The 26,769-nt window shown below is 40.5% G+C and overlaps 1 protein-coding gene across 1 annotated transcript in view; it reads right to left on the bottom strand.

The window, feature by feature from the left end:
- GABRA1 (gamma-aminobutyric acid type A receptor subunit alpha1) overlaps positions 1 to 26,769 on the bottom strand; it is a 185,187-nt gene that overhangs the window by 51,450 nt on the left and 106,968 nt on the right. The window contains exons 6-7 of the mRNA XM_089663299.1: positions 25,669 to 25,751; positions 14,319 to 14,462 (exon numbers count right to left, since the gene is read on the bottom strand). Coding sequence (XP_089519425.1) covers positions 14,319 to 14,462; positions 25,669 to 25,751 — 227 coding nt within the window. The remainder of the gene's footprint in view (positions 1 to 14,318; positions 14,463 to 25,668; positions 25,752 to 26,769) is intronic.

Genomic DNA, 26,769 nt, shown 5'->3' with positions numbered 1-26,769 from the left:
ATGTCACTGCTATGATCTGTGCTAAAATGCAGAAAAGTACTTTACAACTCATTTCTAACTTTCCTGATATGTATTTGCATCAGGATAAGTGACTTAGAAATGGCTAAAGCCAGAGGCCTAATATGGTAGACAGTTTTTTGTTTTTTTTTTAATTTGATTGTGAGCTTGCTATAGAACCACTACATAAATGAAATCTATCACCACATTTTGTTTTTTCTTCAGCAAAGTAGAATATCTTTTTTACTCCTTTGACATGTATTGACTTAACAACATGACAAAAAAAATGAACAATAAAAACCACCCTGCTTTCCTTTCTTCACATCTTCTGCAGTGAATCACATCAGTAAGTGTCTTCTGGCAATCATAACCTAAATATATTCTGGCAAACTTGAAGGATAACAAACATGAGAAATATTGTATTCTAATAACAGTATTGTATGTGGTAATAAACTGTATGTAAATACACTATTTGGTATATTTTTTTTAACTCACATTAGTCTAAATTTTCTCCACATTTGCAATGCAGATTATGCTGACTATCACAGTCTTTGGGGTAAGCTATAATGGTGCTAGTAGTGCTTAAGAAGTTGTGCCAGCAACATGGCACAGCATGTTTTGGATACAGGGTAGAGGTATTAGAACACCTATCAGTTTTTACTTCTGTTTGTGCCCCTGTAAAAGAGATTCAACCTCTTGATTTTTCACATTTACCATTATTGCTGAAAGTGAAGGAAAATCCCAAATTTTGGATTGTCAGCATGAATAGAGGATAAAACTTCCAATGGGGACACTAGATATGGTGACCCTGGGGATAAAAAGAGATTCTTTCACTTTAAAAGGGACTTCATGTCACTTTCTGTTTTGACTATGGAACAGGAAGTGAAGGAAAATCTCCCCAATGGGATACAGGTCGCAAAAAAAAACTGACAGGGCTTACTCTACCCAAAAGAAAAAAATGCTTCTAGTTCTACTTGAAACCACATTATTAAACATCAACCATCGTAAGCATCCTTGCAGACCTATGGCTGGCCAAAACTCCTTTTACTGGACACCTTGGCATGTACTTGTGTATACAGAATATAGCAGAATGTAGAATTAATAAAAACAGTGGTTTCACCTCTGCATCCATGGCCTTTTGATTGAACAATATACGGATAAGTAATTAATGCTATTCACTCTGTTCTGTACTTCTGTCTGCATGTTCCCTGTTAGCACATATGCATGCAGCAGTGCCTGATTGTGTTCTTGGCTGTTCTTCCCTCTCTCATTTTGAGTGCTGCCCTGCAGAAAATTACAGTAGCTTTTAGCAAAACAGATTAATGTACTTATGCTAATTTCATGTAAAAATGTATAACAAGTTTTTTTTTAGAAGAATTAAACTACTGCATTTATTTGTGCTCTTTTATATACTGTATGTCTGGAATCCAGCTTTAATATAATGGATGTTATCATTGCATATATTAATAGTATACAGTTTTTAGAATATATTGGGTTTTTTTTACAACAGTTGCCCTTAAAAGTGTATGACACACTCTACATGGCCAAATGTTTATGGTCACGTGACCATAACACTTACTATATGGCCAAACATATGTGACCCCTCCCACCCGAATTATAGAGTTCAGATGTTTTCAGTTAAGCTGTTTTCAAACCTTTTGGCAAGAGTTTGCAGAAGTCTGTTCAAGTATGACTGTGCCCTTGTGCAGTGGAATCGTTAGGGTTGGTGTCACCCAGTGCAGTAAAACATGGTGTCACCCCCTTCCCACTAAGTATAGACCCCCCCTCCCTCAGTACAGACTCCCCTCCTTCAGTACAGACCGCCCTCCCTCAGTATAGACCCCCCTCCATCAGTATAGGCACCACTCTCTACTTGTGCTAGTAGGGAGGTGGTGGGTTGGATATGTGTTGGGGGGGCACTTTGGGAGGGGAAAGGGATTGTGCTTTTATGTGGAGGGGGGTCAGATTTCAAATCCAACTCCCACTTCTAGCATAGGTCATCTCCCCTCCCAAAGTGCTCTCCCAGCACATAACCTCTTAACCTTCCCTTTCTGCACAATTACTCCTCCGTATTTTTTAAATTGCCCCCCTCCTTTGTTCAGCTACAATATAGTAAACTTAATACAGACCTCAGATCAGCATGGGACATGTACAGTAGTGTCCCTCCTTCTGCCACCTCTTCCTGTATTTGTACAATGTAAACCGCTGAGGAGGTGGAGGCGGCTTTGGTCTGGAATTTGTTCTGCTGTGTGAGACAGGTAGACAGTTGGTGAGAGATGTGGATCTGTCACTGGGGCAATTGTTATTGGTGCCCCTGAGGACGGGTGTCACCCCTCTGGTGGGTGTCCTCTAGGTGCAGTGTGCACTCCCTGGACCCCCTATAGTGACTCCACTGCCCTTGTGCACAGAACTTGCACCATAAAGACATAGTTCCACCAGTCTGGTGTGGAGAAGCTTGAGAGGCCTGCATAAAGATCTGACCTCAACAGTACTGATCACCTTTTAGATGAATTAAAATGCCTATTGTGAACTAGGTTTTCTTGTCCAACTTCATTATCTGATATTAGAAATGATTATTTGGCTAAAATCTTATGAAAAGCCTTCTCAGAAGAGTAGAGGCAGTTATAGCTTTGGAAAGGGACAATTCATTATCAATGCCCATGGTACTGGAATGGCATGTTCTACAAGCTTATATAGGTGTGATGGTGAAGTGTCCAAAAACCATATAGTGTACGATCACTTTGTTTTTAAGCAATCATCATTGTCCAAAACTGCATGCATTGATCACAATACAATATTTTTTGTGTCAGCGACCTTTAAAGAAATCTTCAAAATGTGTGGTGCAGGGAATTTTGGGGTATAGTTTGGCTACATGCTAGCACAGAGCCAAAGTATACTTTATGGATTGTACAAGAACCATGCCACACCAGAAAGAAAGATAAGTAGCCTCTATACAGTACATTTGTCTGCTGACTTTCTTTGGTGGTTGTAGCTGACTACAGATTTGCTACTATAGTTTTTCTTCTATACAATTCTTCTCTGCAGCTACAGACTATGGGAGTGCCATACTCATCAGCATCATAGGAAATAGAAGCTTAAATAATACAAAAAAAGTTGTCTCTACAGTGTGGCAGCAGTGCTCAAATCACATGACTAGCTAAACAAATTTAGAAGCTCTCAGATAAAACTGGTTGATTTAGGGCTCATGTACACTGCAGCTGCTAAACTGATGTTCAGGAGCTGTTGAGCATTTTTTTCAGCAGACCCTGAACTCTCCTTTGTTTTCTATGTGTCCTTGTACACATAGTCATTTACAGTCAGCTGAGTTTACAGTTGTTTTCTTGAACGCACCAAAATTGAGTTCAGAAGTAGATTTTACCAGCATTTCAAAAGCCAAACGTTTGAGTTTAGACGCATTTTTTGACAGGTCCATATCCAGATGCTGTCCAGAGCCTTTTTTCTTCATCAAAAACACATGCAAAGTGTTTTCCATGTATTTAAATGGACCTAGTACACCAGTGCAGTTAGTTCCAGGTTTTGCTGAAGGAAAAAATTGTAGAATGTGCTGCATTATGCTCATGATGGAATCCATAGTGAATACAACCAGAAAAGACAGTTAACCTCAATTCATACTGCTCTCTATGCTTCTGCTCTCTCTATTTCTCTAAAAATTTCTGAAATAGTTATATACTATTTTTCAGTGCATTCTGGGCATTTGGGAGGGTCTCCTGAGGATATCTTTTAAAAACGCTTCTAAAAATAAACGCGGCATGCAAACACAGCTAAACTGATGTTTTTACCTACATTTTCTAGCAGTCAGAAGAGTTTTTTCCAAACGCCCTGTGTACATAAGCCCTTACTAAAACTGGAGAGTACAAAATCTGGTGCAGCTGTGCATGGTATTCAGTTAGCTTGTGCATTGTTATCCAATTAGCTTCTAACTTCAGCTTGATCAATTAAATTTTGACAAAAAATCTGCGCCAGATTTTGCACTCTCCAGTTTTAGTAAATCAACCCTTTGTATTTCAGCTGTGCAATTAGGTTTGTGCCTGGAGTTCCAGTTTAAGAAATGACTAACTGCACAGAGAAAGGGTTTACATGACACATAGGTAGGTGTCATTTTAATAGTATACAAACGTTTTCCCCCTTCCTTTTATGACAGAAGATGTAACCTAGATAAGGTGGGATTTACATCACTGAAAAACATATTTTTTTAATGATTTCAATCATTTTAAAAACACAGATATTAACTTAGAAAGAAATCAAAAGCCTAAAAAACAAGAAGCGGAACATATAATTGGGCATGTCTATATAGGTACTTGTCAGTAGAGTGAGAAAACTAAGATTTATATTTCATCCTGCAAGAATGAAGTAATGTATATTTTCCACATTCACTTTTTATCTGTCTCAGCCAGCCAGCAAAAAGCTGCTTTTGCTGTTGATAAAACACTTTCATGTTCCCATCCAATGTGCCAATGACAGGTTAAAGCCAAAGATCTCAAATCCGTCAGGTGTAAATGTGGCTGCCATTGACTTAGTCACTTTTATGTGAATGCTGCTCACACTGGAAAATGCTGCATGGTCTGTTGAGCAGGAAAGATATGCACTGTGAGCAGAATTGTAAATGGCAGCAGAAACACATATTTCATGACTACTAGCCAGTGGAAAATGCTGGAGCTACATAAAATCTGTAGTATAAGGAGATTGGTGCCAAAGGTGGAAGTCATGAAAATGTTACAGGTTACTGTATCTTAATCTAATTTTCTTTAGTGGACAAAGTTTCTTCCTAACATGTGGTTTTCAAGTTACCGCATTTCAACATACCACTAACAAAGCAGAATTAAACCTTCATTTGTCACATATAGTTATGTATTTATTTAACGTAAAGTTCAATCAAAACTGTTGGCCTCACAAGAAAATACATGATTTTCTTTTCAGATAGCCACCCATTAAAGTGAATGTATCCTCCTGCATACATTGTACCTGTTTATCTGCAGTCTTCTCTTTTCTACATCTGTTTAAAGTCCTGAATTTATAAAGCTTGCCTGACAGTTAAGAAAAAGTGGGGTAGAGAGCTGAAGTTACATTCTGCAGAGCACAGTGAGAAGCTGATTGGAGGAAAGAGACCCCCACCCCCAAATGCTCACAGGAACAGAACTGAGGCTGTCACGCTGCTGGAGATCCCTCCCCTGTCACCATTTTTCTCTTGGTGTCAGCAACACTTGTCAGAAGTGATTCATGCAGATAGCAGAGGAATAAAGCAATTTACAGAAATGACACTTTGTGCTCTTAACTGAGACAAGTACACACTGTATAGGGATATCCTATGTTCATATATCATGTCTGAGGTTTACAACCACTTTAGGATGTCAATGGGTCTCTCTATCCAAAAGTTGATCAGGGAACAAATTAAGGAGCCAGGTTTTTTTTTTTTTTGAGCCAATAACATCAAGGTGTAAGAATTGCAGGACTATGTTATTTGCTAATGTTATGCGCATGCATAAATGAGGAAACAGTGTATAAGCTCAGCAGTTTGAAAGGTAGCAACTTTCAGATGGCATAAGACCTACGTTAGAAATAGAAAGCTTACATCTGCACAGATATAATAATTCAAAGCTGAGTATAGAAATTTTAACCACTTGCCTACTGGACACTTCACCCTCTTCCTGCCCAGGCCAGTTTTCAGCTTTCAGCACTGTCGCACTTTGAATGACAATTGCACGGTCATGTAACACTGTACCCATATAAAATTATCTTTTTTTGAGACGGAGCTTTCTTTTGGTGGTATTTAATCGCCACTGGGTTTTTTATTTTTTGATAAACCAAAAACAACTTTTCTCCATCACTGATGTGTGCTAATGAGGCTGCAGTGATGGGCACTGATAGGCGGCACTGATGGGCACTAATAAGGAGGCACTGGTAGGTGGAACTGATGGGCATTGACAGGCATCACTGGTGGGCATTCACATACATCACTCTTGGGCACTGATAGGCAGCACTGACTGGCACTGTTAGATGGCACTGATGGGCACTGACTGGCACTCATAGTTGGCACTGATTGGCAGCACTCATAGGTGGCACTGACAGGCAACTCAGATGGACACTGACAGGTGGCACTGATGGGGCTACACTGATGATCAGTGCTCTGATGAGCAGTGTAGATGTCCCCTCTGAGGAATGCCAATTACCGGCTCTCCTCACAAGCTGTCAGCGTGACAGCTTGTGAGGAGAGAAATGCCGATAACCAGTGTTTTCTTATTTACATGCGATCAGCTGTGATTGGACACAGCTGATCACATGACAGAGCCAAAGTCATCGGCTCTTTCTGCTAATCGGTGATCCGCTGTGTCCCAAGGACACAACACACCATCGATCGCCACGCTGTACACCCCTGGGGGCATGCATGCGTGGTTAGAGTGGGAGGATGTCATCTGACGGACTCTCAGAATGAGAGAACCTCCTTACATTAACCGCCTCCTGCCCACCATATAAGGAAATAATGGACGGGAGGTGGTTAATTTAAGTGTGGTGTTGGGTTATCTTTTAATCCCTAATAGATGTGTTGGTTAGGATCTAACAAAAATACAGCAGACTCCAATCACAGAACTCCTGTCCTCTAAATTCAAGGTTTGCTGGCAAGACAAGCGTGTACATTCAGCATTATAATGTAGATGTTGCTTCTCGTGAGGGACATTGTTACTGTTAATGTCTGGTTACATACCACTCCCAAAACAGTGATGCATAAATTGGTATAAAATAAAGGAGAAGGAGCAGGGCTGCTGTTAGAAAACACAGGGACCCAAACAGCCAACCTGACAGGGCCTACTTAAAAAAAAAAAAAAAAACCCCACAGTTTACTATGCTCCAGTTATTAATGAACACAGTTGGAGATCAGTACCGATATGTTCATTCAGGAAAGGAAGGGGCTGGTTAATGTGACATATTTATCACTCTCTTTCCCCACGCTCCATCCTGAAGGATTCCATTATGTGCTTTCGGCTGCTGGTGGGACAGAGGGGAGGGAAGCCAGCACTGTGGGAGCCCAGGCAGCTTGATGAATCAGATATGCACAGGTAGGGTGATCGGCAACCGATCCCCTATATGGCTCTCAAGAGGGAGAAAAGAAGAATCCAGCTTTCAGATGTTGCAGAGAGAGCAATACAGGGCATAGGTTCCAGTAATTGCCACCCACTGTGCTGATCATCCTCATCCGGTTCATCCAGCTGCCTGGGCCCCGTACAGGAGGACTGGTGGTTTCCCCTTATTCATGGCCCTGAGAGGGAGGAGCAAAGGTGTGCAAAACGTTTCCTACTTGCTAGGTCTGTGTCCTCATCTATACATAATTGACATAACATACTTGAAAAAATTTAAAAACCTAAAGGTAGAGTCAAAAACCTGAAAGTCTGAATGGGTTACAACTTTAACAGGGACTTCTCCTTTTATAACCAATTCAATGAGGTAGTTGTACACAGTGCCTGGCACCCTTAGACAGGTGGATAAATAGTGCCTGTTGCAATCAGTACGTTATGAGATTGGTATTTGTAACATGTATTTGAACAATTAAAATACAAATTGTGACTTTGTATAAGCATTGACTTTTAATAAATAATTTATAAACAAGAATATTCATCAATACTTTAAGGAAGAAATATGGTCTATAGGAATGATTGTTTACAGTATAATGGCATATGAGGTTAGATTTCTAAATATAACCTACGGGCAATTTTGTCTCAGTTACCGATGGTTAGAGGATGGCTATTATGCCAATTGCTGAAATGGTCACCCAGAATAAATTGACCCTGAGTATAAAGGATAAAATCACTTTTAGTGCACACATCCTTTTGGTAATATAACACACTCATCCAAAATGCAGCCTTAAGAAAGGTAATATACAGGACACACACACACGCCAAAAGTATTGGGACACCCCTACAAATCATTAGATTCAGGTGTTCCAATCACCTCCATGGCCGCAGGTGTATAAAATCAAGCACCTAGGCATGCATACTGCTGCTACAAACATTTGTGAAAGGATGGGTTGCTCTCAGGAGCTCAGTGAATTCATGCAGGGTAATGTGATAGGTTGCCACCTGGGCAATAAGTCCATCCATGAAATTTCCTTGCTACTAAATATTCCACAGTCATCTGTTAGTGGTATTATAACAAAGTGGAAGCAACTGGGGACAACAGTAACTCAGCCATAAAGTGGTAGGCCTCGTAAAAATGACAGAATGGGGTCAGTACATGCTGAAGCGCACAGTGTCAATAGCTGAAGACTTCCAAACTTTGTGTGGCCTTCAGATTAGCACAACAACAGTGCGTAGAGAGCTACATGGAATAGGTTTTCATGGCCGAGCAGCTGCATCCAAGCTTTACATCACCAAGTGCATTGCAAAGCGTTGCATGCAGTGGTGTAAAACACACCGCCACTGGACTCTAGAGCATTGGAGATGCATTCTCTGAAATGGCCAATCATGCTTCTCTGTCTGGAAATCCGATGGACGTGTCTGGGTTTGACGGTTGCCACAAGAACGGTACTTGCCTGACTGCATTGTGCCAAGTGTAAAGCATGGTACAGGGGGGATTATGGTGTGGGGTTGTTCTTCAGGGGTTGGGCTTGACCCCTTAGTTCCAGTGAAGGGAACTCTTAAGGCTTTAGCATATCAAGACATTTTGGACAATTTCATGCTCCCAACTTTGTGGGAACAGTTTGGGGGTGGCCCCTTCCTGTTCCAGCAAGTTCCATAAAGACATGGTTGAGCGAGTTTGGGGTGAAGGAACTTGTCTGGCCTGCACAGAGTCCTGACCTCAACCCAATAGAACACTTTTGGGATGAATTAGAGCGGAGACTGTGAGCAAGACCTTCTCCTCCGGCATCAGTGACCTGATCTCACAAATGTGGTTCTGGAAGAATGGTCAAACGCTCCCATAGACACACTCCTAAACCTTGTTGATAGCCTCCCCAGGAGAGTTGAAGCTGTTAATAGTTGCAAGTAGTGGGCCAACTCAATATTGAACCCTACAGACTAAGACTGTGATGCCATTTAAAGTTCATGTGCGAGTAAAGGCAGGCATCCCAATACTTTTGGCAATATAGTGTGTGTGTGGTATATATGTGTATATATTTATCAGCCTTAAAGTAAAGGTCATATTTTTTATTTATTTATTAATCTGGTTAGCCCACCCAGTGACATACTAACTCATACTATGTATGCACCGCTTTCTCATAGCAGAAGTCATCCACATCCCCACAGTCCTAAAGAAAGCCAATATGCATCCAGTCAAGCAGTTGACAGGCTGTCCTACTGCAGTGAATGAATACTGGGTCACACATGTTACAAGGACGAGTTGAAGGAATAGGAAGATCTTAAACTGCTGTATGGAGCTGAGCAGGTCACACATTAAATGACCACGATCTGCTTTTTCTTTTTTTTTTTTTTTAATTCTTCCACATTTGTATGACAATAAGGCTCCTTCACATGGGCTTTCTGATCGTGTGTCAGCCTGTCAGTTTTAAAGGTGGATCTGACTGGAAGTTCCATGCAGCTCTATGGGCAGGTACTGTAGATGTAAACAGACTTGTTTCCATTTACATCCACTTACCTCCTGGTTCAATCCAGGTATGTTAAACAAATTGAAAAGGACTGAGTCCTTTTTACAGTTTTTCCAGACCTAAATGTGATGGATCAGAGGTAGTCTGATGTAAAGAAGTCTGACACAATCTGTTTACATCTGGCTACCTATAGAGCCATCATGGGTCCACCAAAGTCTGTTGTTAAAATAAGGACACAAACTGAGTCGGTATGTATTTCACAAAACTGACATCTGTCCTGTTCAGCTCTGGTTCAGAAGGGGATCTGTTCATGGATCCCCTGCTGAACAGAGCACAGCACCCTTTGTGAAACGACCCTTAGTAGGTATGTGGTGCCCTTATCTTTCAAAAAGATGTTATTTTTCTTAAATGTTTTTGTGAAATGCCATTGGTGGTATGTTGGTTTAGATGTTTTTAACACAGAGTCATAGTCAAAGCTAAAAGCAAACAAAAAATAATAGCCCAATAGAAGATAAAATGAAAAAGAAATGAGATTTTGCAGCTGTAGTATAGAATAAGTTTTGAATTGTTTAATTGTATATGATTTATTATTTTCATTTAAATCAATTATCTTGTAAATACATATTTATTCAATTTATTTTATTCTCACACTTTGTATTATTTATATTTGTTTTGTGTTTGTTCTTTTGCTTTGATACCAGGTTCTTAGTTACACACTCATATTACAGTTAATCTCACATTCATACATTTTTTCATTTTTAAATCAGAGAAGGTCTTTATTAAAATAACAAACAATCATACATTCCAAGAACAGTACAGAAAATCCACTCTCACAAACATACAATTATAGCTAATCTAGGGCTCAAATTCACACACAAAATATAGTAAACCTGCATGAAGAAGTAACATGCCAAGCTAACATTATCAGAATGAAATAAATAATGACTACGTGGGGCAACCCCTTCCCCACATCGATGAACCTGGGACATACAGTATTTGATATATGCAAGCATACACACACTACTATTATTTTATACATTAGTAGTCATTAATTATCCAGCACTCTTTTTAATTTATTATTTTGGCCCTACTTTATAATGTAAATTATGATTTTATTTTACTTAAATATTTAGAATGAGTTCACAAGTTTCATTGTCCATTGATATAAGACTGTATATGTGCTCCAGGGAAGTGTTTTCATAGTATTTATCCTCTGCAGTATTGATAGATGATAACATTTTAATTATACTTTTACTGAAAATAATTAAACATCTTTATGTTAACCGTGTAATGTTTATATTAGTATAGCTATTTTTTTGTAAAAATATTTCTTCTCTGAGGCTAGGTTCACACTTGTGTGGGTTCAGAACATTTGCAAAGTTGCATGGTTTCCTGACCTGCAGGCAAAATATGCAGATGCCGGGGGGTCCCATTAATTCTTGGTTAGTGGTTTTTCTTGTATTTGCTGTGTGTTCTCCATACTGGTTCCTGACCTCTGGCATGCTGTGCTACTTGTTGACAACTTTGCTAACTATTTTGTGGTAGTTAGATACTCGTTTTGTATCTATTAAGACTGACAATGCCCAGGGGAATGATTATAGCTAATGTTTATTATGCTACATCTCCCCATTTCGTTTTCATTTCCTAGACCCAGATAAAGGCCAACATCTGTTTTTCAATGAAGGGATCTCTACAGCAAGCATGATCTCAGCCTGAATTACTGGTTAGCAATCTGCAATTTCTGTTGGGATTTTCATTTAAATAGCTTAACCTTTTTTATTCAATTGGTTTTAGTTTTTTGTAATGTATTAAGTCATCAACTTCAGGTGGTATTAAAAAATATTTTTTTAATATATTGCAGCTTACCAATTCCTAAATATGGTGGCTGCATTAGTTTTCTTTTTCTTAGGCTTTTTTTCCCTTTATTTTCACCTTCAGTTGGCTAATTGTGGGATGAAAATCGCCCAACAGAAGCCAATCTTACAACCAGCATTGGATTGGCATCTGATCTTACAACCAGCATTGGACTGGCATCCAATCAGTACTGGCAGTCAATGGCTGAGAGCACTGATCAGTGTGTCCTGGCCGGGGGGCAGTTCCCCTGTAAGAACACAATAGCTCAGCAGGGAGATCACCGCACTAACATTGAATGTGTTCATAAGGCGATCTGTAAGTTGTTTTATTTTTTTTTGTTTTGTTTTTTTTTTTTCAGCCTGCTGGGTTGAACAAAAAAAACATTCCTGTGTGTACCCAGCATTAGGTAAAAGTAGGATTAAAAGGAAATTTACATAAGTGACTGACAAATTAAAGCCTAACACCAGCTAACACTTTTAAAGCAGTTACAAAAACATTTTATTTTCCTTCTGCAATAAAGATTTTACCTAAATTAATAAAAGCTAACCATAGCAAGCACCCCTGTCAATGGTAAATGGTTTGACTTAATCCTCTGTCACTTTTGCTGGACAGCTTGATCTGTTAAAGTTCACCTAAAAAAATAGTAAATGAATGCACATTTGTTTGCAGGTAAAAACATGTGCATTTACTATTTGTTTTTCTTAGAAACCTGTAAAGTACCTGTGATCTTTTCAAATTGTGAAAGCAGGTGTGGGGAGAAGATCCCAGGCCCCCTGTCACTTGGGGAATCGAGGGATCCGGAACATGTAACATGTTCCAACAGGTGAACTGCTCTGTTTGTGATAGATATATGTAATTTTGATTTTGCCTGTAGTATCACTTTCTATTAAACATCCATTGTTATTAGTAGATCGCAAATGATATTGGTTAATGATCAAGTGTGCTACTAATTGCCCAGTTCAGTATGGGCAGTGTTTTTTAGATATGTAAAAGTATAATTCTCATTTATTATGATGCTACTCCTTAAGAGGGAGTGATGTTTGCACTGAAATGCATTGAGTTTTTTAACCGCTTTCTAAATGGAATTTTTTATATTAAGTTTTGCTCAGATTTCTCTTGGACCAACAATGTGCAGATATGATTAATCAGTTCTCTACAACACACCAGGCTTTTTAATCAAGTGAGCCTTTTCCATGTGAAAGCATCTCTTGTATCCTACTGTGCTGCACTTAGATGTGATTTTGTTCCATTCAAGTAAAAATTGAAGGCTTGAATAGTGAACACTAACCACCTTGAAGCCATGTTTCCCCAAAATGAAAAAGAATATCATCCCCTTGCTCCCCCCTTTAATGATTATGGTTTTATCATTCTGTTCAATGGCAGAGTTTCAGTGGGCATTAGAGACTTAATCTTGACATGGCAAGAAGTCAAGTCCCCATGTACATCTTGGGCCTAGGATCCAAAATGGGTTCAACAGGGACCCAGGAACTGATTTACAACTAACGCAGGCATCACAAGGTAACTACAGTTCAGCTTTTTCATTACCTTAGAAATGTTTTAGGTCATGTCAGGTTCACTTTAAAGTGGAACTAAATTGAAATAGTAAAGCATTGTGAGTAGGCAGGCAGTCTACTGCAGAAGAGATGTACTATGTCCCTTCTGAAATAAAACGCAGATGCCTGTTGAAGATCAGTAATGTAAGTGCCACTCGAAGCTCCAATAAGTATCTGGTCTGCAATATGTTGGATGCCAACTTTTAGGAACTTGTCCTGGCTCAACCGTAATGATACACAGAAAATAAATGAGGAGAAGGCGCACATTGATCACCTAGCTCCATAGGTGTTAATTGCACTTGGCTGGCTAGATAAGAGTCCCTGGCTGTGGTCATGTCTCCTCTAATTTTTTTGGCACACCTCAGTGCTGGAATCAGTGCACTCTCATGCACATGCACTTAAGCTGTATCACTTTAGCCTAGCCAACTAAGATAGCTGAAGATCCCAAAAATAGAAATGAACCAGGCTAAGATGTTGATGCTGGCATAGGAACAAGGTGAGGTGATATTAGTTCTCCTCTAAGGACTGCTCTTCACAAGTGAGGTTCACATCTACCCTGAGTGGTGTTGGCTGTGTGGAAGTAAAAAAAAGTTTCAATGCTGTCACTTTGATAAAATGTATGTGCTGATAAAAAAAAAAAAGTACACTGACGTGAAGAAAATATCCTTGTTGCCATAGGAACTAGAATACATTTTTCCTTATTTCTTATTTATTCATTTTTTTTAGAAAACAGCTCTTCATAAGTTGCTTGTTGCTAAGGGCAACATGTTTTCTCATCTTTATAAACCAGCCACAATGTTCCTGTTCAATAGAGCTTACCAGTTGTTTTCACTGCCGGAGACTAGAAGAGACAAGGTGACATATTCAAGGTCATCCAAAGATGATACAAAGATATGAATTAGGGCTCCTGTTTGTTTTGGTTTTCATGGTACATTAGCCTGCATCCCCTTGAAATACACTTTTTGTTATTTATGATAAGGAAGGTTTGAGGTCACATGCTCCTTTCACCTGCCAATAAAACGGCAGGGACAGAAATATATGTCCATTTATCAAAACAATTTAAAATTTAAAATAAAAAGACAATTATTTCTAGCAATCTAAACAGTCCCAAAATCTCCTTCTTTCCTTACTATTTATAATCTGCCCTTTTCATTTTGCTTCAGATGTTGAAAAGGGCATCATTACCAGGATTAACTAAGCCTGAAAATGATAGTATTGGACAATAATTGATCATTAGATTTTCTCCTGTTGCCATAGCAACTCATCTGCTGCTGAAGTCAGCTTCTATTGCTTGAGACAAGGGAAGTTAATAGGATGTAAAGCATACAATATGTGAAGGCAAAGCACAAATATTCACAAACCTGTGCTAGATTGAACAATTCCAGACGCCACCGTTTGACCCAGCAGATCATATTGATTTAACCGAGAACCATCTTCAGCAACGACAACAGACTGCGCTGGTTCTCGGGTCCAGATATACACAACTTCAGCTCTTGTGTAAGCATCTGTGTTTAAACAGAAAAAAAATATTATGATCAGTGAATGTTTTGTCAATCTGTTGGCTCCATAGAACTAACTACTAGAAAAGGGCAATGCTGTCTTCTGGTTAGAAATATTTTTTTGCAGATTGAGTAGAATTAATATTTATATGAGACACCTAGATAATCACCGGCATACCAGGATCTGATCTGAGGAGTCCATCAACAATCTGTACAGGCCTCATATGCACTGGTTTTGTTTAATGGGAAACTAATGTGCAATGTATGTAAATATTTATTTTGCTTTGATGTATTATTTGTAAAACACACCTGAAAGTAATTCTATGTGGTTTCCATGACTGTATAGGCTCTCTTTCATTCATGTTCTAAAAATTGCAGTGAAACCCTTTAGTAGACCTTCTTTACCAAATATTTTATTAAGCATGTTGAAAGAAACATACAAACCATGAAAAATCGTATGATACAAAGTGACAGCAAACAATAAAGGACAGGGAAAAATGATGCAAAACACACATACAAGACCCACGCCAGGGTCTAGATAACACCTGTGTAAGACAGAGGGCCATAAGGCCTACAATCACATCCAGAAATATAAAAGCTACATTCAAGAAAGGCAGCAAAAAAAAAAAACCAGAGAACCTCGCTCTCTTGAGGCAATATTGTCCCTGAGAATCATAGATTTGTTAGATAACAATAACAAATTATAGACAATTGATCTAATATAAACATGCCATATGAAAGAAGAGAGAGAACAAAAGAGTTGTAGATCCAGAGAGGGCCAAGGGGTAAAAAAAAAACCCAGACCCCTCCAAGCCATAGAAAACAGAAAAAACAAAAGAGAAGGAAAAGAACAGAGAGAAGAAAGACAGGCCAGCAAAGAAAAGAAGTTCACTGGAGGGGGGGGGGGGGGGGAGCCGGGAGACACAATCCCCACATAGGGGGATTGAAAAGGCAAAGCCCAACACATCATAGATTATATAGATTAGTGAGCTTCGTGGTAAAATGAGAACCTGGATTGTAATCCACCCACGGTTGCCAAACGGAGGGAAGCTTATGAGGCTTATCCTCCAACACCACCGTTAATTTTTCGTTGATAAAGAAGCTTTGGATCCTGGACCTGACCTCCTCAAATTTGTAAAGTGGGGGACTTCCAAGATCCGGCAATAGTCTGCTTAGTATCCATAAAAAAAAATTGACCAGTGAGCGGGGTCTGCGAGGTAGGTCACAAAGTGGCTTAAAAAGTAAGGCCTCAATAGGTTAATGGACGTAACTGAATAAATAAGATTATAAACCCTAGTCTACAAGTGGCAGGCCACTGGACAGGTCCACCAAATGTGGAACATTGTACCCTTTAGAGAGCAGCCCCAAAAACAGTCATAATCCTGGTATAAATTTAGCTAATCGAGATGGGGTAAAATACCATCTCAAAATTACTTTATAGGAGTTCTCCAATGCCTGTATGTTACGAGTGCATCGGCAAACTCCTTGCCACATAGACCCCCAATCCTCAGCAGAAATTTCCGTCTGAAGCTCCACATTCCATTGCACACAGTAAGCAGATAGAGGTTCAGCCATATGATTCCGGATTGATAAATACATTTGAGATAGGGCACCCTTAGTGGAAGCTCCATGCCTTACAAAGCAATTCAAAACCAGAAAAGTGTGGGGGGAATCCCCTCTACGAATCAAAGGTGCAACAAAATGACGTAGTTGTAAAAAAAGAAATAACTCCGAGGGAGGAAAAGTGTGACTGTCTTGAAACTGCGCAAACATATGCATACCCCGACTAGTGATTAACGAGTGAACCATCGTAAAACCATGAGTTATCCACCAAGGAATGGCCATTTTATCAGAGTCCCCTGGGGGAAAAAGCGGACAGTCGAATAGTTGTAAAAGAGGTAAATGAAGGGAAAGTAGACCAGCCGAATACTTATGAGTTACAAATTTTCAAAGAATAAGCTAAGACAGGATTCAACAGTTTAGGCCGCGAGGACGGAGGAAGCCAGGGCAAGGCTGAAGGCAAAAGGGGATGTCTGTCCAAAGTATCTATCAAAACCCACAAGAGTAAGTCCTTGAGAGAAAAAAGTTGAATAAGAGGAGTAACTTGGGCCGCAATATAGTAGTGATGAACGTTCGGGAGATCAAGACCACCCCGAATACGTGGGTGGTAACGCACCTGTTTAGACAAGCGAAAACGTCCCGACGCCCATACAAACTGTAAAATTTTCCGTTGTAAGATACAGTATATGGGGTGGAATCCGAACAGGGAGCACTCGAAAAAGATAAAGTAGCTTGAGAAGGTAAGTCATTTTAATTGCTTGAGTCCTACCAAACCAGGATAAGGATATGGACTGCCAAGAGAGCAACTGGGTTAGCTGGAAAAGCAGAGGAGGAATATTTGCCTGATACAACAAATCATAAGGAAAAGAGGAGGTCCATTGAAACGGAAATTGAAGGTGTGTCACAAGCGGTTGGGGAAGGGAAATGTTCATAGCCACTGACTTAGGATTTACATGTAAACCCGAGAGATGAGCGAAATCAGTCAGAAGCAACAAGAGATTGGGGAGAGAAACAAGTGGAGACGAGACGTACATCAGAATATCGTCCGCAAAAAGGGCAATCTTATGATGTAATCCCGCTAACTCGAGACCCGAAATGTCCGGATGAAGTCGAATACGAACAGTGAGGGGTTCTAGGGCCATGATAAAAAGGAGAGGAGACAGGGAAAACCCCTGAAGCGTACCACCCTTAATTGGCAACCAAGAGGATTCAACCCCATGATAGCGGACCGTAGCAGACGGAATACTATAAAGTCTATAAATCCACTGAAGAAAATCATCTCCCACACTCCACCTCTGCAAGGCCCTCTGTAAATAAGTAAAGGAAAGGGTATCAAAGGCTTTAGTCATATCCAAAGACAGGAACATATGATCGCGGGACTGCATTCGAGTGAAATGACTAATTAAAATAGAGCATCAAATATTATCGGCCACCTGGCGCCGAGGCATGAAACCCACTTGATCCTTATCAATTAAGGTAGGGTTTAACACATTCTATTAGTTTTAATAAGAATTTTCATGTCCACATTTAACAGAGATAGGGAGGTAATTCGACCATGATTGCTGAATCATCACAATCTGAGGCTTCAGCATGTCCGAGGTCAGTTGACCATCCCGCGTGAGCTGGGTCAAAACAGGGATTACAACATTGCTAAATTTTTAATAAAAGAGAGCCCTAAAACCATCTGGGCCAGCACGCTTATGCACCTTCAAAGATTGAATAGTCTGTCGAAGTTCGTCCTGTGTAATATCAGCGCCCAGTATGTTCCTTTGATCGTTTATTATATGAGGTAAAGGAGTCTCCCAAAGGAACATATCAATGACATCTGCTGGGGCATCCCCCAAGCCAGCATAAAGTTTCAAAAGATGATGAGAGAACTCATCCACTATATGCCTGGGATTAGAGATTCTCAGACACTTCCTAGTTTTCAGAGTATAATGATGTTGTCGAGGGGCAAACAATCGTAATTTATTAGCTACTATAGTCCCTATTTTGTTGTCATTCGCATAAAACTTCTGATGAGATCATCGCAAATGGCACTCAGCCTCGTCAGTCAGACAAAGATTGAGATATTTGCGAAGACGATCCACATCCCTTCAGAGCTCAGCCATTGGAGACCACTTAAACAGCACCATAACCCATTCAAGCTAACATTCCAAAGCCTGTCGATGATTCCGGTCCCTACGCCACTTAGAAGCCAGTTGTATGATATGGCCTCTAATAACCTCTTTATATGCTTCCCAAAGAGTAACAGATGAAGAGACCATACCCAAATTATTCCAAAAATAATCCAAGGAATGGATCAGAACATCCTCAACTACAGAGGAAAAAGAGAGAAGGGAATCATTAAGATACCAGGAGGGAGCTTGTAGACACTGAGAGGGAACTGAACACTGCGGGATAATGGGATCATGGTCAGACCAAGGAAGTGTAGGAATCCTTATCGAGAGTAAATGTGAGAGCAAAGAAAGGCCACAAAAACATGATCAATACGAGAATGGCTAGAATGAGGGTTGGAAATAAAGGTATAATCTCTAGAAGTGGGATGTAATTCTCGCCACGCATTGACCAGATTATGGGAACTGAGAATATGCCCAAATTCTACAGAGAGCAGAGAGGAGGCCGCTGAGCCCGCGGGTGATTTATCTAGTTTAGGATTAAGGACTAAATTAGAGTCGCCTGAAAGCATATGATGGCCTTTCTGATGAGCCTGGGCATAACGACCCTCTAAAAAACACAGGGTATAGGAGGAAGTCAGGTGAGTCTCCTGCAGGCAAGCTATATCGACTTTGGAGGAACAAAGATACTTAAAAACTTTAGTCCATTTCTTTGAGTTCAAACCTTGAACATTAAGTGACAACCAAATGAGAGTCATGACAACAAACAACAATCACTCAACCATGGGGGCGCCCCAAAAGCGCATCCCCCACTCCCCCCAAGGCGAACAGAAAAAAGAGAAAAAAAAAGAAAGCTAGAAAAGAGGGCTACCACCAAGATGGAGGGAACCAGAGAAGAAGAGAGAGAACTCCGTGCACTGGTGGGAGTGCCGCAAAGGAAAAAATGGAAACACCCATAGAATGCCACAGAAAGCAAGAGCGATGCACAACGTGTATCCAATGGAACCCACGTTGCACAAAAAACCATACCCCACATCAGGGAACAAAAGGAGGATGGCATGTAGCACCCCGGACCCCCCCCCCCTCGCACATATTAAACCATATACAGAACTCTCAAAGGAAGAGGAAGACAGCCACATATAGAGAAACCAGGCACATGAGGATAAAATAAAAAGACACAATAACATGATAATGGCAACATCTTTTCAAGGAGAGACATAAAGTTAACAGGGGGTCAGACAATATAGCCCAGTCACAAACACACACAGAAAACAGTGTGTAAATAAATGGCAGAAAACCCCGTAGATCAGTAATGATTGGGAGGGGTCGCCCGCCCCCATGAGTTGTAACAACAGAGACAGAGCCCTCCGTCCCACCCAGAGAAGGACACAGGCAGGAGGCCATAAGTCAACCGACGCATACCCAATTGGGCTCAATAAGACCATCAACTCGGAGGCCCCCCAAACAAATAACCCGGTATAACAGCACCTGAACCAGCCCAATTGAGGGCTTCGACCTGAGTAGGGGAAAAAAACACCTCAAGAAACCACAACTCCCTCCCCCACCCTCCTAGCACCTGCACAAGATCAAAGGGAAGGTCCATCCAGCTGCAAATTTCCAAAAAGAGGGCACTGGGATGGCAAAAAGAGAAACAAACCAATAACAAAAAGGTCATACAGGTCAGCCCATTCCAACCAGTCGGAAAGTCTGAGATTTAAGCCGGGCCATTGCTTGGGATCTTCTGTCAGCTTCTCAATTGGAAGATTTTCTTGGGCTGCGAAATAATCTAGGTAGAGTTGGGATCTAGGAGATTAATCTCCAAAAGGGAGCATTTAAGATCAAGCGGATTAAATGCATCATATTGAGACCCCTTATACATAAAGGACAGTCTGAAGGGAAACCCAGTGATTCCAAATATGATTGTCCTGAACGATCTGGAGATATGGCTTCATAGATCTTCTCTTCAAGATGGTAGCTTGGGAGAGATCAGAGTAAATCCTATAGGGGTGACTCTGAAATGAAAGGGCCTTCATTTCTCTAGCCATTTGCATCACCTGTTCCTTCGTTTTATAATAGTTTCAAGATGATGTCCCGAGGTGGGCCTTCAGGTGGTCTGAGGCCTAAGGCACTATGTATCCTATCGCCAAACGATCTATCAGAACATCAGGGATCAGTTCTTACAATAAGGATAACACTGAGCCATGGAGATCTGTAATAGTCTCAGGCAGGCCCCTGATACGAATATTACTGCAATGAGCTCTATTCTCCGCCTCTTCCAGTTGATTCTTAAGAGAATGTAATTCTGCCTGTAGATTTTCTAGATAACCCTCATGGCCATCCAGAACTGTAGTAACATCATTCTATGTTCTAGAACATCATTCTGTGTTCTAGAAGAGCAGCCCTCTCATCCCTATTTCTAAGTTCTTTGAGTAAATCTGCTGATAGTTTGTGAGAGATCTCACCAAGTTCCTCCTGAACAATCCCTCGAATTTTACTCAGCAGAACCCAATCTGGATCCATACGGGGTGGCTGCAAGGCAGAAGGGAACTGTAAAGGGCTGTCAACTGAATCCTCTGAGTCTCCTAATGAATGCCTCGTGGTCTCATCTGCAGGGGAAGCCGACGCCATCTTGGACAGGAGCCGGCGCTGTGGCTTAGGATCAGCCTGTTGCTTGGACCGGACCTGATCTGGAGGAGCCATAGCCATCGTTCACTCCTATACCCGCAAAGACCAGCGGGGACTCGATGGGCTCCTGCTAGCCGGAGGGAGAGGAGGTGAAGTGTCTGGGGTGAGCGGAGCTAGCTCATATCGTGGCCATCTTGAGCCACTCCACGCATGCGCCCCCCTTTAGTAGACATTCTAACTATGCACACCAGTATCTCTGAATAATTGCTGCAAGAAAATCAATTACAGGATAAGTCACCTAAAAATGAACCTTGTCTCTGAATGTGTATAGCATCAGCTAAAAAGGTTTTAAATATCTATTAACAGGTATATCTGCAAACTTGCGTTGAGGCAGGAGTATTGTAAGTCTACCCCTACGCTGATATCAATATCTGGGAGCTTCACACCAGAAGTCACGTGTTAACTTCAGAGGACCTCTGGTCATCTATGACAGTTGTATTTTGTGTCTGCCACTGTGCAGATAAGTGCTAAACCACCTTTCAACCTGACAATGAACAGAGGTCCACTGATTACCTCTGGCAATATCAGTGTAAGATTGCTTTTGTGGCAACTGGAGATTTTTATGCCCAGGTAAGGGATACTTACTTGCTAAAAAGATGTCAATTTAGTACAAATATAAAATTAGTTATTAATCTCTGTTAATCCATTGTCCTCTCGTTAATGCAATCATGTCCAAAGAATAATTCTGTGGTGGGAATTTTTTAAAACTTGAGCAGACAGAATCTGGAGCAGCAGTAAACATCAATCAAATACCATCTTCAGCTTGTTTAGTTAAGAAAGATAGATAGAAGCTGATTGGTTGATATGCACATCTGTTCCAGGGTCCTGGCCGCTCCAGTTTTGATCAATTTCTCTCCATTTTTTTTTTGTTTTTCTTCCACATAAATTATATGATTACTATTATTATTATTTGGGATTTATATATCACCAACAGTTTACAATATAAAGGGTGACAGTACAATTACAATACAGTTCAAGGAACTGGAGGGTCCTGCTCCATGAAGCTTACAATCTAAAGGAAGGTGGAGATAGTAGAAAAGGTAATAGCTGTAGGGGATGATCTGGATATTTAACGTGAACATCGCTTCAGCTTTATACTGATAAGACCATATTTTTACTCCCTTTGGGGTTTATTCACTAAAGCTGGAGAGTGCAAAATCAGGTAGAAACCAATCAGCTTCCAGGTTTTGTTGCCAAAGCTTAAAATAACAAGCTGAGGTTAGAAGCTGATTGGTTTCTATGCAGAAGTGAGCCTAATTCTGCACTCTCCAGCTTTAGTAAATAAAACCCTATGTGTCTTTATGAGTGTGCACATTTGTGTCTGTGTACATGTAGATGACTGTGTCTTTGTAATTTTGATACCCAGTATCTAAACTCCTGAACAAAAATGTAATATGTAGTTTACCAGACCTTAGATGTATTGGATACTTATGTTTTTTCAGGGTTTTCCCCTTTATTTTCTCAAGGTGCCAGTAACGCACTTCCTGTCCTAGGGTAACAATACTTGCTTACTGTACTTTAACTACAGTATGGGAGAACAGTTTTGTCACACTAGGCTGTTCTCTTGACTATAAACACCTTTACCTCTGTTCATCTTCATTACAGGCAGGTTGGAGTGGTTTTGTAGTTCACAGAAGATAGTGTAGCACCCTCCTAGTTAGGTGCCAGGATGTGTATAGTTAGGTTAAGCATGGCTGTGTTTCTCTGCTTACCAGAGAGGCTGTCGGGTAAATTCAGTGTGGTATTCTGCTTAAGAGAGTGCAGTGATTGATTATTTCTGCTTGTGCTGCTCTGGTGCTGTTGGAGTTCTGCCCACCTTCAGGAAGCTATGAGAGCCTGCCAGAACATGGGTAGGGGCTAGGCAAATGCACAGTATAAATATGGATACAGTCCTGTCCAATTATAGGGAAGGTTTGCCCCATTAAATGCTAGGAGTGGTATTTATGTTCTGAGAGCACATGGGTTCAGTGTTTTTCCCAAGAGTGGATTGCATCAAGCCAGGCTGGAGGCAGACTGTCTTACCTGGCACTAGCCACCATGTGGCCTCAGGTGGGTCGACCTGAGGGCTTGATGTTAGAGAGGGTGACCCTGGTTCTTCAGTAGGATGACTGAAGGGAGCTGTCCACCAAAGTTCTGTCTGGTATCACTGGAGGGTTTTGCTTGGAAGATTGGAAGGAGACAACCATTCTGTGCTTGGGCTTTTGTAAGTACTGTCATTTAGGAATTTGAGGACACTGTGTGCATGCTACCTTCCCTGGTGTTTGATAGTCAGCATGGGTCTGAAAAAAGGGAACATCAACTAGTGTTCTGAAGAACTTGTCTTTGCTTTGGTTTTGCTCAGCTATGCTGAGGTGTCGCAGTCTGTCATAACTGGCTTATACCTGAGGAGCTCAGCACCATAACTACTGCTACTACTGCAAAAAGGGACATTGCTCACTCCTAAACTCCTAAGCTACTTGTTGCTACAACGTGAAGGAAAGTTTGCTATCTACTGTCATCCAAGTGAGATCAGCTAGATATCCTCTGTTTGAATAGTTCTGATTTTGGAGTATCCTACTACAATTCCCCATCCCTATCCCCAGTTCTACAATAACCTCCAAAAACAAAACATCTCCTAGACTGGTCATTGAACACAATGAGCGGAATTGTGTGTTTGTATTTAACTGAAGGAATACACTGTGCCTGGCTGCAGGGCGCAGTAAGGGGAAACTGGGACATCATACAAGCGACCATCGTGAGGGTAGCGCTACACTAGGAAGGCTAATAAGTGTATGAGATTTCAGTTCAGCTCACAAGAAGTGACAAGAGCACTGAATTTCTATCAGGATTAACAGTCTGACTCCTACATCTTGCAAATCTGCTTCTTTTTGGGCCACCTGGAAGTAAGCATTGAAGGTCTTTTAGAGACCCCAAAACTGTGGTTGTGTACTACTAGTTTTAAATTTTAGCCATTTTTTAATGTGATATTAAAATAAAGTGTTATTGATAATAAAGATTTTTATTTGCCTTAATATATATACAGTCATGGCCGAAATTGTTGGCACCCTTGATATTTCTCCAGGAAATCATGTATTTCTCACGAAACGTATTGCATTAACACATGTTTTGCTATACACATGTTTATTCCCTTTGTGTGTATTGGGACAAAACAAAAAAAGGGAGGAAAGAAAGCAAATTCGACATAATGTCACACAAACCTCCAAAAATGGGCTGGACAAAAGTATTGGCACCCTTTCACAACTGCGGATAAATAAGAATGTTACAAGCATGTGATGCTCCTGTAAACTCACCTGGGGCAAGTAACAGGTGTGGGCAATATAGAAATCACACCTGAAAGCAGATAAAAAGGAGAGACGTTCACTTAACCTTTGCATTGTGTGTCTGTCTGTGCCACACTAAGCATGGACAACAGAAAGAGGAGACGAGAACTGTCTGAGGACCTGAGAACCAAAATTGTGGCAAAATATCAACAATCTCAAGGTTACAAGTCCATCTCCAGAGAACTAGATTTGCCTTTGTCCACAGTGCGCAACATTATCAAGAAGTTTGCAACCCATGGCACTGTAGCTAATCTCCCTGGTCGTGGACGGATGAGGAAAATTGATGAAAGATTGCAACGCAGAATAGTCCGGATGGTGGATAAGCAGCCCCAAACATGTTCCAAAGACATTCAAGCTGTCCTGCAGGCTCAGGGAGCATCAGTGTCAGCGCGAACTATCCGTCGACATTTAAATGAAATGAAACGCTATGGCAGGAGACCCAGGAGGACCCCACTGCTGACACAGAGACATAAAAAAGCAAGACTACAGTTTGCCAAAATGTACTTGAGTAAGCCAAAAGCCTTCTGGGAAAACGTCTTGTGGACAGATGAGACCAAGATAGAGCTTTTCGGTAAAGCACATCATTCTACTGTTTACCGAAAACGGAATGAGGCCTACAAAGAACAAAACACAGTACCTACGGTAAAATATGGTGGAGGTTCAATGATGTTTTGGGGTTGTTTTGCTGCCTCTGGCACTGGGTGCCTTGACTGTGTGCAAGGCATCATGAAATCTGAGGATTACCAAAGGATTTTGGGTCGCACTGTAGGGCCCAGTGTCAGAAAGCTGGGTTTGCGTCCAAGATCCTGGGTCTTCCAGCAGGACAATGACCCCAAACATACGTCAAAAAGCACTCAGAAATGGATGGCAAAGAAGCGCTGGAGAGTTCTGAAGTGGCCAGCAATGAGCCCAGATCTAAATCCCATTGAACACCTGTGGAGAGATCTTAAAATTGCTGTTGGGAAAAGGTGTCCTTCCAATAAGAGAGACCTGGAGCTGTTTGCAAAGGAAGAGTGGTCCAAAATTCCGGGTGAGAGGTGTCAGAAGCTTATTGATGGTTATAGGAAGCGACTGATTTCAGTTATGTTTTCCAAAGGGTGTGCAACCAAATATTAAGTTAAGGGTGCCAATACTTTTGTCCAGCCCATTTTTGGGGTTTTGTGTGACATTATGTCATATTTGCTTTTCTGCCTCTGTTTTATATTTGTTCCAATACATACAAAGGGAATAAACATGTGTATAGCAAAACATGTGTTAATGCAATACCTTTTTTGTGTGAAATACTTGATTTTCAGGAAAAATATCAAGGGTGCCAACAATTTCGGCCATGACTGTATATGCAGATTCAGTCTGCAGGGATTCACCAATTCATTAATCAATTTATTAGCTACCTGTGGCTTGATTTCCACATCATACAGATCTGAGGGCAAATCCTTAGGACAATCACAAAGTTTATAAATATGTGAATCTCCTGATTCAGTCATTACTGATGATGAATTTAGGTACTTACTGTCTGACAAAAATACTTACAGCTTCCAAACTTTAAAGGGCAGGCATGAGCATCCATAGGGAAATCTTCTAAATGCATTGGACATTCTGCTCGCACAGTCAGTCTAAAAAATTATGAAAAAATTACATTAAATTAATATATATTTTTCATGCAATCATAGACAAAGTAACACACATCTAGAGTTAATAGATTTCTATTAGTTAAATATTTATTTGAAACATCAGCTTACATTTCTTTGTAGTAGTATTTGGGCGTTTTTTTTTTTTTTGCTATTGTTGCATGCAACTGCATATTCCTGTAGTAAAAAAAATGTTAACACCACTATACATCTGAACCTATCTGGATGTGTTTTTCTGCTCTTGATACATGTAAATTAGATGTGGAAAATTATAGCAGAATTTCAGATAAAATATACAGTTGAAATGCTTATATAGGAAGCTACAGGCCAAATAATTTTTATTTCAGTCCACTAAATCCTGAGATTTACACAGTTTTATCAGACAGTGGAACCTAGTTGGTGACCTAACTGTGGGTAATTTATTTAATTAGCTCATCTCCTTGTTCCCAGCCTATGACTGGGCAGTAAAAAAACAACAGCAAACTGATGAGCTCATCCCTCTGCTCAGTCTCTTCTTTCCCCCTATTAGCATGTTCTTTGTTCATGCACTACATCTGATTGGCTCCTGCTGGTCTTCCCTTTCTCTGTCTAGCTGCTAATTGCCATTTTCTCTCAGTTTAACAGATGATTACAATACAATGATACCAAATCAATATACTTTATTTGGGCTAGAAGTAAAAATCAGTTTCTATACCTCATGTGTTTTATTTCTATTAAAGCATATGTAGATGTGTGCTGTCCACTGCAAGGTCAAATTTGCTGTGACCACACAAACTCTTTTTTGGTTGTAGATAAATTCCAGTTTCAGCTGCAGGATCAAACTACCATTTAACCATTACGAATCTTACAGCTCTATCTAGCAATTTTTTCTGTCAAAAAAAATATTATATATTGCTCTTTTAAATGTAAAACCTATGAAGAAAAATATAGGAACCTAGTTAAGCTTTCAATCAGGCCTGAGCTTGATTACACACTGCTTTACTTGAAAAAAAAAAAAAAGGCC

Source organism: Staurois parvus, unplaced genomic scaffold (genome assembly GCF_062004578.1).
Source record: "Staurois parvus isolate SC_StPar_1 unplaced genomic scaffold, SC_StPar_1.0 ptg000006l, whole genome shotgun sequence".
Classification (NCBI taxonomy): Eukaryota; Metazoa; Chordata; class Amphibia; order Anura; family Ranidae; genus Staurois; species Staurois parvus.
This window is presented reverse-complemented; position numbering and strand designations above follow the sequence as displayed.